Here is a 17,153-nt window from a genome sequence, read left to right as displayed (position 1 = left end):
AGGGAAAGTTGAGGATATCTTTTTTTGTGTGCAGGTATTGAAAAAGACCAGGGAAAGGGGGGTGGGGGCGCAGCACTTGAACGCATAAAGAGGTCGGTGCGCTATTGTTGCGGTCGTTCTAAATAATGACAGAGAGCCGCTCCTCCGATGAATGTGCCCAAGGGAGGGGGGGACAAGTGGTCCTCTCCAAGAACGGGCCACATTGGACCGTGTTGAAGCGACGCCCCCATAAAGGCCGGACCCTCATGCATTGTGAAGACTGGAGCATGTGGACTAGTGTGGACCCTCGAGACCCTCAGCCTGATGTGTGCTAATCATTGATGGGGTCTTCTATTTCTTAGTGAGAACCAAAATACACGACAGTAGATGACCACCATCTATCCCACAGGTCATCTCATACGCTCCGATCAGCGTCTTTGGGAGCAAATGAGTTCAAATGATTTGGAATTGTTGCTCTCTTTAGACCACATGGTCATTTGTAGGACCCGAGAACAAAACGTTAGAAGGCCCTTTTGTGTCGTTCATTCATTCATTTTCTACCACTTATCCTCACGAGGGTCGCAGGGGTGCTGGAGCCTATCCCAGCTGTCTTGGGGCGAGAGGCGGGGTACACCCTGGACTGGTCGCTAGCCAATCACAGCCAATCATGCATGCACGGGCATAACATGCAAACACCACACAGAGATGGCCGAGGGTGGAATCGAACTTGTGTCTCCTAGCCGCTAACCACTAGTCCGCCGTGCAGCCCATGAGAAAATAAAAAAAAAATACAATATACAATCTACTAAGAATTTCTATTACACGTTTTCTCATTACACTTGCCTTGGTTAGAGTCTGTTTAGGATTGAGTCGGACCTTCTGGAACAGATAAATGATGCTAACCAAGTCACCAACGATTTTCACAAGTTCTGCCGAGTTACTGATGGTACTTGTTTGTGTTAAACTTAAGGCCACACAGAGATGGCCGAGGGTGGAATCGAACTCGGGTCTCCTAGCTGTGAGGCCTGCGCGCTAACCACTCGTCTGCCATGCAGACCATGAGAAAATATAAAAAAATATATAATACAATATACTGCAATCTACTAAGAATTTCTATTACACATTTTCTCATTACACTTGCCTTGGTTAGAGTCTGTTTTGGATTGAGTCTGACCTTCTGGAACAGATAAATGATGCTAACCAAGTCACCAACAATTTTCACAAGTTCTGCGGAGTTACTGATGGTACTTGTTTGTTTTGGACTTAAGGCCACAAAGGCAGAGGGTGGAATTGAACTCAGGTGTCCTAGTTGTGAGGCTGACCCGCTAACCACTCGTTCACCGTGCAGCCTGTCATCTTCATTATTATTATTATTATTATTATTATTATTACAAAGTATATGGTGCAGCACAGCAGCAACAGAGCTGATGTTGTAATAGTGGTAAAGGAGCTAACTGCTCATTCCAACATTTTAAAGCGCATGCAGAGGTAGATAAAGCTGCTGCTGCCATCTTCTTAATCTCATGGAGTTAATCCAAATTCACTGACACCAAGATGTTGTCTGTATCGTTTATGATATTTTTATGATATTAAAGGGTAGAGAACGGGCTAAAGTATACTCGATAGAGCTGCTACACTCTCGTGAATCCAGAAGATGCCCCGTGGCATATGTTGTAGTCGTCTAAAACCATGCATTTCTAGTTGATTTAAGGGTTATTATTGGCTTCCTTATTGCACCCGTTGAGTCCATCAGGAATTGGTTTACACATGAGATGTTGACGACAATACTGTATAATTCACTGGCCAAATATTTGTGCTGGCCGCTGGGATGAGCTTTTCACAGGCCCGCTGACCCATTAACGTCCCGCAGGTTGGCATTGTGCGCCACCAAATTGATCCATTAGCATTGCTTTTGTTATTTAAATCCCACATTTGCCAGCAAAAGAGTGCGGTTTAACTCTCTAATGAGGACTTCCTGACACAAAAGCACAGAGGACTCTTATTTTGTTTGCTCCCCAAATCCACTGAGTTTTAAACGTGCTTGAAGAGGTGACAAATCATTCATCACGGCAGTGTTGCATCGCTCTGGTGTCACTTGAACGTGCTTCCTGTTGCTTTCTGCCCTTTGTGTTCAGTTTGGGGTTTCACTTCGCTTCTTCAACATCTTAACATTTGCTGATTACAAACATCTACAAGCTGTTTATGATATATTTATGATTATGACATTTACAGTGGTGCAGAACTGTTTAGTGTTCGAGGTTTAATCTTGGACGGCTACATCAAGTATCCTGTAAGCTCAGTTTTAACACTGATTTATTTGGATGTACATATTGTTGCCGCCAGATTAAATAAAAGAAACAAGTACTGTGTGTAAAAAAAAAATATATATGAAAAATATATAAATTATACAAAATAAAATACAGTTCATTTTAAAAATAGGGGTAAGAACAGTGATGTATAAAATGTTTATTTTGTTGCTGTTAAAATCAGCAAAGACGTGTTAATACAAAAATAATCACTTTAAAAATAAAATAATTAATTTTGTTGCTGTAACAAAAATAGCAATAATCACAACAATCTTTTTTTCAATCCAAAAATGACACTTAAAAAAATCTAATATTGTATTCTAACATGTATTTGTTTATTTTGTTGCCATAGAAAACAGTGAAAACAGTAAAAATTATTTTTAAATATTTTAGAAATCATCATCATACTCTCATACAATCAGATTCTTCATTTTTGTTACCTTTTTAATCCAAAAATGTGTTTTTTCTTACATTTTTTAATCTAAAAATGACATAAAAAAGTATATTTCAAGGTTTATTGATATGTTTACCTCTCCCCATGTAACAAAAATACAAATGTTAGCCTTTTGTGAGAAAGACAGCATTGGAGTATATAAAACCTTATCAGTGTAAGTCTAAAGCCCATAGATCACTTCTTTCCATTTGCTGATCATGTGACAGAGGAGTCACAATCCCCAGATTAGTGTCACCACAATAGCTTGTTTTGTTGTGGAGGCGACCGGCCCCCACCGAGAGGAGGGATGCTGGGCCCCCACGGGCCAGAGGAAGAAGCCAGTGAAAGTAAACGAAAAGCGAGTGGCACATTGATTGTGTCATCTCGCGTCTCCCACTGAGGCTTTCACGTTGAGGTGGAAGCTCAGGCTGATGTCACCTTCGGGTCGCATAAACGGGCCTGATGACCCAACACACTTACAGTGTGAAAGATTGACAATAATGACACTTATAGTCATACATGTGCGGTAGATGTACAAGCATTATGTAGGCCTGCAACTATCATAAATGCATGAATTATTCTATAATAATATAAATAATATTTCATTTCATTTTCTACTGCTTTTCCTCACGAGGGTCGCGGGGGTGCTGGAGCCTATCCCAGCTGTCTTCGGTTCGAGAGGCGGGGTACACCCTGAACTGGTGTCCAGCCAATCACAGGGCACATATAGACAAACAACCATTCACACTCACATTCATACCTATGGACAATTTGGAGTCGCCAATTAACCTAGCATGTTTTTGGAATGTGGGAGGAAACACGGGGAGAACATGCAAACTCAACACAGAGATGGCCGAGGGTGGAATTGAACCCTGGTCTCCTAGCTGTGAGTGAGTGAGTCCATTGTGAGTCCATTTCAGCACTTTTTTCCCCATAGAACAACAGCATGAACAGAGTGAGCCCTATTGGCAGTCTTGTCACGGCGGTGGAGGCGGTGCCAGGAGCATACACACAAACGTAGTAGAAGTCATATTAGTAGACTTCTATATACTGTCATACATTGTGTATACGTAAGTAAAATACTTGTAGAGTTTTCTCGGGTGAAGAATAACATTATATGCTGTATTTTTTAGGTCAGTAGGTAATTGTCATGAACAGCCATGTTTTGTTTTTTTTTTGTTCACATTGGACTGAGCTGTTTTGAGTCCCGAACTTCCCAGGCGTCTTGAATGCAGCAGAAGTTAGCAGCTGCACTAACACTTGGGTCCTCACAACAAACTAGTGTGACAAGGACAGGGCATGAAGCGAAATGGAATGTGTCCCCGTTGCTGATTACTTGTTTGTTTTTGACAGTTGTAACATGTCAGCTTGTCCTTCCGACCTGTCACGAATTACACGAGAGAGATACTGCAAATTCTGGTATCGATTCGATACCGGTACTGATACTGAAAATGTTTACAAATTTATCAAGATTGTTGAATGATTTTGTTTTTAATTTGTTGATTAGGACTATAATCACAATCAAACACAGGACAGTTGGACACTGAACAACAACAAAAAAATAAAGAAATAGACTAAAAAAATATCTTCCAATACTGATACTGCCCTTGGTATCGATATTATCAATATTTGCATCGACCCTAGAAATGACTGTAAGTTTTTTTGGTTTAAGTACTCCTAAATGTGATGGCTAAATGTGATTTTATTCGAATCAGTGTGTGAGGTGTCACTAGAACAAGTTATTCGAATCAACGTGTGAGGTGTCACTAGCTCCAATTATTCGAAACAACGTGTGAGGTGTCACGAGCTCCAGAGTCCCCGCTAGCAGCGAGTCAGGGCCCGTGAGCGGGAGCCGTCCAATGAGAAGCCGCCCTGTTGGCCCTCCAGGCATCCCGTCATGCTCGTGGGCTCAGCAGCGCTACGTCAGCACTGACACGGAAACATGGCGGCGTCTGAAGCACGGCGGGGAACTGCTTACGTGATGTTATCGTTGCTAGCTTTTCTTATCGCGCTGCTGTGTCACCGAGGCGTCGCGGATGTGACGGACGGTGTTGCTGCCGCTGGTGCCGCCACGACGGACGAGGCTCCACACCGTCGCTTCGAGTACAAATACAGCTTTAAAGGGCCGCACTTGGTCCACCAAGACGGCGGGATCCCCTTCTGGATCCACTCTGGCAGTAAGTACGCCGACAGCTGTCAACATCTAGCGGTTCTCATTGGGGCACCATCATCGTCATAACGGCTCGGCCAGCAGGGTTTTTTTTTGCATTGACGCTACAAACGTTAAATGACTACAAACTTTTATCATTAGACTTCCACTTGTCATCCAAAGGTTCCCTTTGGATTGTTACGTCACACACTGGTAGTATGTGGACCCCATTCATCAACAATAGTGTGCTATAGAAACTGGTAGCTGTAACAATACTATAATACTATATATTTAATTTACATTTCAAATGCATTATGTTGTGATTAGTAGATTCATGACATCAGATATGTGATGAGAAACCTCATTCAACACTTCCAGAAGACCATGTGACATTTGAAATTTGATTTACAGCATGAGAAATCAACCTCTGTCCAATCTAAAATATACCTATAATGACTTCCCTTCCGTAACATACATACATACGACATGACATAACCTGGCATCACATGAGAAGAGTCATGACAAACCTCATTCCATGCAATTTGGCTCATGGCTGTGTTTTGTTCAAATGTAGCTAGCTACTGTAACATTATGGGTGAACGTGTGACAAAATACAGTCATGACATGGTAATGGTAATGGTTTTATTTCATTTGAACATGCATCAGATTACAATTGAATGCATCACATAATCAGTTCACAGTTCCACAAAGGAGTAGGAAGAAGCAAAGCTTATTAAATCCTACCCCTCCATCTGGTTCTTTTACAATCAGTAACTGTTACATTTGTTCACTTCCTGCTTTCCTAATATGGTAAAAGTTTTTTTTTATTTTATAATTTTTTTTGTCCCGTACCGAAGTATGAGGTGATATGACCATACAATGACATAATGGGTACCATAGTAGCTGTCAATATAGTATACATGACATGAGAAAAGTCATGCAAAACATTGTTCCAAACCATGAGGTGTCTCATTCCGTCCAGCATACAATATTGCCACCATGTTTAAAAAATCACTATGCAACTGCATAAAAACTACGTCAGCAATATTCATGAGACTAGCCGTTTTGTCAGCATAAAACAGCACCACCATATTTAAAAATTATAACACTCCCGAAGTGTGATGATAAGTTGTCATGGTAGATTCATAACACAGCATGAGATAAACCATCAGAAACCTCAGTGCAGTTTTGCACAATGTGTACTATAGCGCCATATTGTGTGTTTACATTTGACAGTCGCTATGTCATGATTTAAGTTCTGCCGCGGAAACATGACATGAGAAAGGGCGAAGTCTAAGACGAAGACTACCTGAGAATTTGTGGGTTTTTGTCGGTCTACTTAGTCACCACACCTCGTGCCGTCAGTCTTCGTCATTAATCCATTGTCGTCACAACTTCTAATTACTGTGCCCGAATCTTTTCTCTCCACGCTAGATGCTATTCCCAGTGCCGACCAGGTCCGCATCACGCCGTCCCTCAAGAGTCAAAGGGGCAGCGTTTGGACCAAGAACAAGGCGGCTTTTGAACACTGGGAAGCTGAGGTGACGTTCCGTGTGTCCGGAAGAAGCAGGATGGGAGCCGATGGTTTGGTAAGAAAAAAAGGGTGTATGCTGTAATTAACACCAGTGTTTACATGATGAGGGTGTGGTTCTGCATGCTCCGCCCACCTTGCAAGCATCTTCTTGATAATTGGAATCTGTGTCCTACTCAGGAATGTTTATTTATGCTAACGTTAATGAAGCCTCTCCCATTCACTAGCTCAAGTGTTTGTATTTGTCATACGCCCATGCTAATGCTAACTCGACCATGCCTACATGTATGGGACTGATTATCTCTGCAGCTTTATGTTATACATAATGATACGACATAATGGACAGAGTCTTTATGCTAGAAAGGGGTTTAGCCCATGGCGTGCTGACATGCCTTAAGAAGTAAGCGGAAGCAAATCCAGGAGTGGCGAGGTGTTAAAATTGCCAGAAGGCAGCAGAGTCCGGTTTTGGTTGCCTTTCAGGTTGTGTGAGGTCCATTGATTACATGACGTGTTTGCACGATTATCAACATTAGTTGTCAACAAAAGTGCAGCATATTTGTATTGGCGGTAATTTGCTAAACATTAACAATGCCAAGTGTTAAGCCTTGCCTTCATGTCTCATGAGAAACGTCATGAAAAACTGCATTGAATGCATCATGGTTTGGTATGCTTTACCCCCCAGCTTACAGTCGACACACAAAACATTGTCATGAAAATTACTGTCATTGTGTAAGTTCTACTGTTCGGCATGTCATGAGAAAAGTATGAGAAACTTCATTCAGTGCTTCCAGGTATCCAATATATAAGATAACTTTCACACATGACATGAGAAAAACTACTTCAATGCAATTTTGCTGAAAAACACTATGTCATGTTGGTTCTCATGGGCATGACATGAGAAACTTGATTCAGCACATTTGAAGAACACTTTTATATTGGGCTTTTTATGAAGCCCAATAAGCCCAATAATAAGAACTTCCTCTTGACCAGCATACTATTTAGTACCATATATTGTTGACATCATGAATTTAAGCATGAGAAAAGTAATGACAAACCTCATTCATGTGTAACACAGTATTGTTATGAAATATCGGCAAAATATTGTCATAACATTCAGTCGCAATGTAAGTCGTCATTGTTTATTTTATGACTTTACATTAGAAAACTCATGAGAAACCTCATTCAACGCTTCATGGTTGCATGTTTTGTCACAACTTATAGAGTATCATATATCCAGTATTGTGATGATGATATATATACCGTGCAGCCCTCATACACAACATAAACATGAGAAACATTACAGTAAACTTAATTCCAAGCCATAATATAGCATATTTTGCCCAAAATACAATTCATAGCAAATTAATGATACACGAGATATACGTATATTCAGTGCAACATATAACTTAGTCAGTCTTGTTTACATTAAAAATGGCATTGTCATAATATAAGGCCTTCAGTCACTTTCTGACCGTCACATGATATGTCCTGAGAAATCTCACCCACAGTAGCTTGCACTTACATTTTTACAGAATACAGTTCCCTGTCTTATTTGGATGGTGTCAAATATTTTCTGGTAGTACTTAATAAAAAGGCATCTTTTTCTTTTGGATTTTTTCCCCTTCTCCTGACAGGCCATCTGGTTCACCGAGGCCCAAGGCCTAGATGGTCCAGTGTACGGCGCAGCCGACAAGTGGAACGGGGTCGGGATTTTCTTTGACTCCTTTGACAACGATGGAAAGGTACAGCTTTGTTTGTTTTGTGTAGCTAAAAATATGAGAAACATAACACCAAACATAATAGCTGATTTTATTCAGCCATTGAGACGCCCATAAAAATGTTTGTTTTTGACTCTGTTATGCTGCTTTATTGAGGTGCCACCATATAGAACTGTGTGTGTGTTTTTTGTAAGAAGCGACTAGTATGCATTATCATGCCCAGGTATGAGATTAGTGTGTTTTTTACAAGTTCAGAAAAAAAGGATTAACATGTTTTGTATCCATTCCAGAAAAATAACCCGGCTATCATTGTTATGGGAAACAATGGCAACCTTGTTTTTGACCACCAAAAGTAAGTAATCACTTTCCTTTGCTCTGTCGTCACCACCGCCGCCGCCGCACATTTGAACAACTTACACAAGATTTGGAAATATGATTATATTTGCTTGAAAGTAAATAATCCCCTATCTCTCCTAATCTCCCGCGTGGCAGCGAAAGCTTTAAATCACCTTTTTTTCCAGTGCCGTCAGATGGAATTTGCGCTGTTTACGCGCTGACAAAAAAACACAGACGCACGTCCATCTTGTTCGCCTTTTTTTAATCAAAGCGGGGTCCTATTTTTGTTTGTTGTGCAGCAGATTTGCAGTCGGTATTTCAATAATTCACTTAAATAACTTCAATATTTTGGGTACATATTATGGGTATATTCTCATAAAATTTTGAAAATATTGCCTGAATATTTTGACTTTATTTTTGTAAAAACGGCTTTTCGCAATTTTTGCATTAAAAAAAAAAGTAGTAAAAATGTCCACCTATATTTTTGTCATAGCAAGTTACTGTGAGACTCCAACGCCCCCAGCATAAACCAAAGTGGTAACGCTATGAATTGTGTTGGCAGTGATGGCAGTACACAAGCTTTGGGGACATGTTTGCGTGACTTCCGCAACAAGCCGTATCCCGTCCGAGCCAAATTAACGTACTACCAGAAGACCTTGACGGTAACGTGACGACACCAATTGGTGGATGTTTGTTCCTCTTCCTGTTGTTGGATGCAACTCTTGTCGTTCACAGGTTATGATCAACAACGGCTTCACCCCGGATAAAGACGACTATGAGTTCTGTGCTAAGGTGGACAACATGGTCATTCCTCCTGAGGGCTTCTTTGGCATCTCTGCGGCAACCGGCGGTTTAGCAGGTAGGAATCGAGCGTGAATCCTCAACAAAGGTAATGACAGTGGAAGCTCAAATTATGCTCATAATATATATTTTTTCATTCTCAATTCTATACTCACTGACCGTGATGAGTGAATTTCCACGCTGTAGGATTCATTCATTCATTCATTTTATACCAATGCCTATCCCAGCTGTCTTGGGGCGAGAGGCGAGGTACACCCTGGACTGGTGGCCAGCCAATCACAGGGCACATATAGACAAACAACCATTCACACTCACATTCATACCTATGGACAATTTGGAGTCACCAATTAACCTAGCATGTTTTTGGAATGTGGGAGGAAACCCACGCATGCATGGGGAGAACATGCAAACTCCACACAGAGATGGCCGAGGGTGGAATTGAACCCTGGTCTCCTCGCTGTGAGGCCTGCGCGCTAAACGCTCGACAGCCCCGCTGTAGGATTCCTTATTTATAAATTGAATATTTTTGCAGTCTGTTTGCAAACTTGTAAATATAGTTCTAAACATTAGAACCCTCGAGACATGCAATAACACCCCTATAGTCACCAATACACTTATATTACCCAATGTCGTAGACATAATAAAGACTCGTGCTCGTGTGTGTCACAATAAGGATCTACCTCCGAGGGAGCTAAGTGGCGGGCCGACAGGATGTGACAGAGGGGAATTTTTTAAATTGGCAATAATGGTGTCTGACTCAACATCACAGTAACATTACTGACACCTAGTGCCCAGTGTAGAATACTACATATTATACATTATATGCGTCTGTCAGGCCGAGTTCAACCACAAAACAGCATACTATTGTTTTGTTTTTGTGGTACTAAAATGGTAATGCTCCCTGAACATGACTAGTTAATGCTTTTGGGTTTTGGTGTTTTTTATAGTTACTGCACATTGCTTTGTCTGCTTTTGTCAACTTCAGCAGCAAAGTAACCGACTGGTTAATGCTACACAATCAATCTCCATTCTACAGAATATAAACTTGTTTCATACAAATAATAAACAGAGTCTTTCTCTTCTTTCTTCTTTCTTTCACCAGATGACCACGACGTCCTGTCCTTTCTGCTGTTCAGACTCACAGAACCAGGCAAGACGCCGGTAACTGCCATTTTCCCGAATACCTTTTCCAGAGTCCAGTGTGCACACTCGTGTGTGTGTGTGTGTGTGTGTGTGCGCGTGCGCATGAATTGGTCGAAGTCTCTATTGAATTCACTAAAAGCTTTTTTTTTATATATATTGTTTTGTCTCCACCCCACTTGAAGCCCAAACCTGAGACTGAGATTCCTAAAGAAGAGAAGGACAAGTACCAGGAGGAATTCCAGAACTTTCAGCAAGAGCTAGTCAAAAAGAAAGAGGAGTTCCAGAAAGAGCACCCTGATGTTCAAGGAGAACCAAGTTAGTATTTTCACAACACAACACAACACATGCTTATACTTGAAGAGATGTAAGCAAAGGAAATATTTATAATGTCGTGAAGATACATACCGTATTTTCTGGATTATAAGTCGCTCTGGAGTATAAGTCGCCCAAGGCCAAAAATGCATAATTAGGTAGAAAAAAACATACATAAGTCGCTCTGGAGTATAAGTCGCATTTTTGCAGGTAATTTATTTTCCAAACTACTTGACCAAAACAGACATTACGTCCTCTTGGAAGGCAAGTTCTAACAATAAAAAAATAGAGAACAGGCTGAATAGGTGTAAGGTATGCTAACACAATGCTTATTCAGCTACACAAAAAATAAACATGAACAGAAAAGGTGTCCAGTGTTTATGTAACATCAACACTTTTTTCATTTATAAGTCGCTCTGGAGTATAAGTCGCAGGAACAGCCAACCTATGAAAAAAAGTATGACTTATAGTCCAGAAAATATGGTATTTATTTCACCATTTATGTCTGCGTTGTTTCATGCGTAAAGACGTACTTATACCTTTATTTCAACCTAAAGACTTTTTATATGAGAAGCAAAAAGAGGTGACGACTGCACAATAGACGAGATCATGCTTAGTGCAGTTTTAAACCTTTAAAAATGGCCACATGCATCTTTCCCATATAATAACAAACTCCACAGGAAGCAGGAAGTGAAAAAGCATGGGCGGGCTTAGCCTGCAGAGGGTTACACCTCGAAGGGACATTTTAGCTCACAAGAAACACACAGTTTGTAAATAGTTCATGGTGTTATATGTAAATAAATTGTTATTTTGATGTAAAACAACCATTTTTGTGTTGTTTATGTTGTGGCATAGTTGTTTAGATATTTTGGCTAAATATGGTATTTACTGTAAGGCTATATTTGGGTCAAAAGGAAAGTTGAAAGTTGCTTGAAATATATCTTCTTTTTATTTGGGAACTGATATTTTCCTTAAGTCAAATGAGTTAATATGGCTGTACCCATCATCCGCAGTCGATGACCTGTATGAGAGCGTCAACGACCGAGAGATCCGTCAGGTGTTCGAAGGCCAGAACCGCATCCACCTGGAGATCAAGCAGCTCAACCGACAGCTCGCTATGATTCTGGACGAGCAGCGACGCTACGTGTCCGTCATCACTGAGGAAATCTCCAAGAAGGGATCGAACAGCGGGACAGGGCAGGTGAGCGTTACTAAAGGACAAGTCACATATAGTATTCTGGTCACTAGTTGTCATGACACAAAACATTGATGAGACGTGACATCACCTTAATATCGCATGTACACATGAAATAAAGTTCTCCTCGCATTAAGTGTGGAAGTGGTTTTTTGGGTGCTACCTTTGTCCTTCTTTCCTCACTCAAACCCAACTTGTTGACAAATTTTCTGTCTAATAAAACACCGTCTTGGTGTTTTTGTTTTGTTTTTATTTTAGCTGGACGCGTCCACTCAGCAGCTGGCCACCGTGGTCTCCTCCCAACAGGATATCCTCAGGAACCTCAACGAGTTTAGGTGAGTGGCTTGTTTTTAACATCCGCGGAAGCACCAACCCGTGTACACAAACAAGGCAGGCGAAAAAGCGCTGGCAGTTAAACCCCAGAAATCATATTTAATCTCAGACTACAACATCTCAGGTGTCTGATAATCTCACGCGGCGAGAAGATCATGCTTGCATGAGCTCCACGAGAAAGTAAGTCTGTTTTTGAAGGTACCTATACAAGGCATGATACGTACGCTAATATGCATCTGTAAGCTTCTTAAACTTCAAATGTCTTATACTTTGCATTCGGGTGACTTAGTCTGATTACAAAAAGGGGCTTTTGTGATGGTGGGACTGTACAGATGGGGCCTTATGAAATAATACGAAAAAATCTGAAACAAAAATAACATTTTAGTCATAGCACACAACCATGATTTTGAATACAACAGTTTTTCCATATGTTGCTTCTCATAGTTTTATTCCATTTATGCTTCCGGACTAAGAAAGGCCTGACGCTGTATTGCGCTGGTAGCCGTTTGATTGTGTATTAATTGGAGCACACCATCTGCATGAAAAATTAATCAGAATGACAAGATATTAAAGATTTGAGTTTATATAACATTAATCTGCCGTGTATCATAAAAGAAGCAAGCTGTCCGCGTGGCCTAAATCCAACGTGCATCCTGATGATGTTCTTCTTTATTATATTGTTGACCCCCCGACACCCCGAAGTGACTCCGACTCCGGCTGTCACGTGGCGGTCAGAGTCGCGGTGTCACGACGCTCATTTGATTGATGGCAGTAAAAGGCCCCTAAAGCTTCTAATGTGCTAATGTGAGCGACTGATCTCTGACTTGCTGGATTAGGTTTATTCTGACCCGTCGTCTTCCACGCTCATAAGTGGGTCACGTGTACCAGATGAAGATTATTATTATTATTATAACGCTCACTTACTTTCTCAAGGGAGATTTTTTTTAGGCGGGGGCGAAAACAAATTAGATTTTGTTTATTTGCCACCACCGCCACCCCCGCTCGGCCATGTGGCCCAGCAAAGAAAAGGCCACATCATCTTAGCGACGTATCGGCTTAGGCGTCTTTAAATACATCTGTCATACGCGGCCATAACATGCTTTCCCTCCAAATCACGTCTTGTCACGATCCACCCCGACCTTCGTCTTAGCACCGCTGGAGTTCCTTTCATTTGTCCACCCCCCACCACCACCCCCCCCTCAATCCCTAATCGTCTTAGACGTGTTTTAAGATAATAAGAGAAAGTTATTGCTTACTCCCAGCCAGTAATCATCCTGAAGAAATGTCATTTTCTTTTATGAGAGCGTGGTTATTGGACCGTTATTCTTTCACCAAAGCGAAGGATTAAACGCCAATGAATTGTTTTTAAATTCAATTACGGGCAAGTAAATAAAATACTATGAATATAATATAATTTGGTAATTCTTTTTAATAATTATTTTTGTAATGAGTCATTAATAATATTTAATTTATTACAATTATTTTGATTTTATGATTTCATGAAATAAAACATGCACACTATTATTAATTGCCAGTAATTGTATTCACTTTTATTTACTTATAGACTATTTACTTGTAGACTATATATGTATTTCATTAGATTTTTAAATATTCATTCATTCATTAATTTTCTACCGCTTATCCTCATGAGGGTCGCAGAGGTGCTGGAGCCTATCCCAGCTGTCTTTGGGCAAGAGGCTGGGTACACCCTAGACTGGTGGCCAGCCAATCACAGGGCACATATAGACAAACAACCATTCACACTCACATTCATACCTATGGACAATTTGGAGTCGCTAATTAACCTAGCATGTTTTTGGAATGTGGGAGGAAACCGGAGTACCTGGATAAAAAAAACACGCAAGCACGGGGAGAACATGCAAACTCCACACAGAGATGGCCGAGGGGGGGATTGAACTCGAGTCTCCTAGCTGTGAGGCCTGAGCGCTAACCACTCGACAGCTGTGCAGCTGAGTCATTAATAATATTTAATTTATTAGAATTATTGTTGATTTTATGATTTCATCAAATAAAACATGCACACTATTATTAATTGCCAGAAATTGTATTAATTTTTATTTACTAATAGACTATTTACTTATAGACTATATATATATTTCATTAGATTTTTAAATATGTACTTAAAATATACAATACACACATTTTTATCATTATAGATGATTATAGATTATCATTATATTATTATTATTATCATAATCATCTGTAATATTCATTTCATACATTTTCCATGCGCTGTCCTAACGCTTCTCTTGCAGTTTCTTTATGATAACTCCACCTGAAAATAATCCACAAAGTTATAGAAAATGAATACATGTTCCTTCCCATCAGTTATCAATAGTAATAATTAGTATTAGTAGTAATACACATTTCAAGAGAAGGATTTGAAATAATCCACAAAGTCAAACAACACATGCACGCACCTCAGGCGTCCTGCCAGTTATTAAGCATAACTGCCACCTTGCATCATATAAATGGATAGCATAGTCAACAGAACCGCTAGTAAGTCTTTAGCTGCAATTTTGCAAGATGACGTCTCATTTGGAACAAAGCGTTCACAAAGTTATAACAATAAGTTGTAGGTTCTTTTTCTATACAGCTTCTCCTCATTAGGGTCGCGGGTACGCTGGAGCCTATCCCAGCTAACTTCAGGCGCTTATAGACACGATATGGTATGATATCTTTTGAATAATACACATTTGAAGCGTTGTTCCAAAGTGTGTCCGAAAGTTGTGATTTCGGAGCGCTTTGTCCCGACGTGCTAATTCGTCCCGTTAGCACTGCAGCTAGCTACTTTGGGCAGGGGCCGCTCCTGTTTGCTTAACCTTTTCAGCTCTTGTAATCTGATGTCGGAACATGTTTTTATAAGGGATTAATTTGGCAATCACGACCTCTTTTATCAGATGGTAATTTTCTGTTTTTTAAACTTTGGCAATACAGATCCTCTGGGGAATAGGGATTAAAAGATTACATAGGGGGACAATTTGTAGCACCGTTAAAAAAAAAAAAAGCGATACCCTCCTATGTCAAGTTTATTTATTTATATTTGTTTTCGGCACAGGAACTCTTTCTACGAATCGCTGAAGCAGATCGGCTCGGCCCAGCACCAGGTCGCCCCGCCAGGCGGGGCGGGCTACGACAGCATTCAGCATTTCAACAACATCAAGGAGGACCTGCATTTGGTCCGCCGTGACTTGGAGCACCTGGTGCAGCGCAGCGCTCAGGTCTGATAGCAAACAGGAACATAAGTCTTCCATGTACTAATACGTATGTGGACCCCTCCCTCTAGAACCCGGCTGAGAAGGCCATAAAGTGCCCCGAGTTGCCTCCTGTACCTTCCTGCTTGTCCACTGTCCATTTTGTCATCTTCATCGTGGTCCAGTCGGTTCTCTTCTTGTGCTACATCATGTACAAGTAAGTTCATATTTTAGTTGTTAGCTTTTAAAAATGTAAATTAGCTCCTAACATTATTATTATTATTATGATTATTTCCTGCAGAAGCCAACAGGAAGCAGCTGCCAAGAAGTTCTTTTGATGACAAATTAATTTAATGTAAAAATGAGGGATGTCCATTTCGGGTCTTTTTTTTTTTTTGCCTTGATTTTTTTTTTTTGTAAGTTATTATAGCAGGAAAAAAAATGGGTTTTCGTGAAGAATTCAGTTTTAATCAATTGTTTTCAGATTCTTAATTTGGGATGGTGATTGTTGCTTACAACGTAGGAGACACGGCTTGACCAAACCTGACAGTATTTTCACTCGCTCACAAAGTTTGGATTTTTCTTCCAAGAAGTCTGCTTCCGTTTGTTCCAGCTTTCAATAATGTTTTTTGTTTTTTTGGAAATGTGCAATTTTGTATGAATAAACTTGTCAGAATCTGACATTTGCTGGAAGAAATCCCTAAATATACGACAAAAGCAAGTCTACTCATGGTTTGACTTGTTATTAGTCTATGAAGCGACCCAACCGCAGCGTAGACCAATCATCTCACTTCATTTTTAGGGAGATTTCCTAGAACGATGCGGCCTAAAAAAAAAACTGCTGCCAAGTAGCTTCATCAAAGTCATGGGTCGGATACTTTTGCACGTGGGATATGTGCATGCATAAGCATAAGATGTATTATTTTTAATAAATTTGATACATTTTTTAAAACTTGTTTCACTGTCTTTAAAAGTGAATGGTGTGTAGAATCTTTTGTTTTCGAGGGGGGGCAATAAGTTCATACATTTTGGTATACGGGAGTAACATAAAATTGGGTGATAACTCTCATTGAGAACTCAACGTTGTCAGTCAAGTGCCTTGTACATCAGGCCAAGCTGATGTTTACATTGTGACATCATCGGAAGCCAGGAAGTGATTGGTCCTCACCAATGAGCTCATTTGTTGTGAATGACGGCAATCATGATGTGATCCGATCCCAACCTCTGACCAAAACCCCCTAATCCAGGGGTCTCAAACTTGCGGCCCGCGGGCCAAATGCGAGCCGCTAGTTTGAGGCCCCCACCTTGATACCAAAGTTTAATGTTGAAATGACAGCTTAAAGCTGTGTGCACACCGGACACAATTAACATGATTTTGCCCCGCCCATACTGTTACCCTACCCTGTTACCCCGCCCTGTTACGCTTTGGATTAGCAATGAAGCTAAAGGCTTATGACGCTGGGTACAAATAAATGCAGGAAATGATTTGGAATAAAACAGAAAATACACGTCAAAATAAAGCATCTCATCAAACATGTTAAAGTTACAATGCTGCTCCCAGATGGAACTGAGTACGATGCTAACTTGCTAATTGGGTCAAATTATTAAGTTTCATTAATGTTCATGTTAAAGGTTAAATAACTGTTAATACTGTACATTTGAAACTGAAAAAAATAATTTCTCTACCAACTGTATGTGGTTT

The 17,153-nt window shown here is 40.4% G+C and overlaps 1 protein-coding gene across 1 annotated transcript; it reads left to right on the top strand.

Annotated features, from left to right (window-relative positions):
- The first annotated feature begins 4,622 nt into the window (after nucleotides 1-4,622).
- Nucleotides 4,623-16,403, top strand: lman1 (lectin, mannose-binding, 1). Its single transcript, XM_058064312.2, has 13 exons — nucleotides 4,623-4,895; nucleotides 6,302-6,456; nucleotides 8,033-8,140; nucleotides 8,407-8,468; nucleotides 9,015-9,114; nucleotides 9,188-9,311; nucleotides 10,356-10,414; nucleotides 10,579-10,711; nucleotides 11,722-11,909; nucleotides 12,162-12,238; nucleotides 15,316-15,478; nucleotides 15,544-15,668; nucleotides 15,753-16,403. The coding sequence occupies exons 1-13, from the start codon at nucleotides 4,661-4,663 to the stop codon at nucleotides 15,787-15,789; spliced, it is 1,566 nt and encodes a 521-aa protein (XP_057920295.2). The 5' UTR covers nucleotides 4,623-4,660; the 3' UTR covers nucleotides 15,790-16,403.
- The last annotated feature ends 750 nt before the right edge of the window (nucleotides 16,404-17,153 follow it).

The sequence above is a fragment of the Doryrhamphus excisus genome, linkage group LG10 (assembly GCF_037039965.1).
Source record: "Doryrhamphus excisus strain RoL-2023G ecotype Guam linkage group LG10, RoL_Dexc_Guam_v1.1, whole genome shotgun sequence".
Classification (NCBI taxonomy): domain Eukaryota; kingdom Metazoa; phylum Chordata; class Actinopteri; order Syngnathiformes; family Syngnathidae; genus Doryrhamphus; species Doryrhamphus excisus.
Note: the sequence above shows the minus strand (reverse complement) of the source record. Positions and strands in the feature narration are given on the sequence as shown.

Bases quoted from the DNA above. Each gene is read 5' to 3' on its own strand.
- lman1 (XM_058064312.2), top strand. From the start codon at position 4,661: ATGGCGGCGTCTGAAGCACGGCGGGGAACTGCTTACGTGATGTTATCG. The intron at 4,896-6,301 runs GTAAGTACGCCG...TCTCCACGCTAG, and splicing joins CTTCTGGATCCACTCTGGCA to ATGCTATTCCCAGTGCCGAC. The intron at 11,910-12,161 runs GTGAGCGTTACT...TTTTTATTTTAG, and splicing joins CGAACAGCGGGACAGGGCAG to CTGGACGCGTCCACTCAGCA.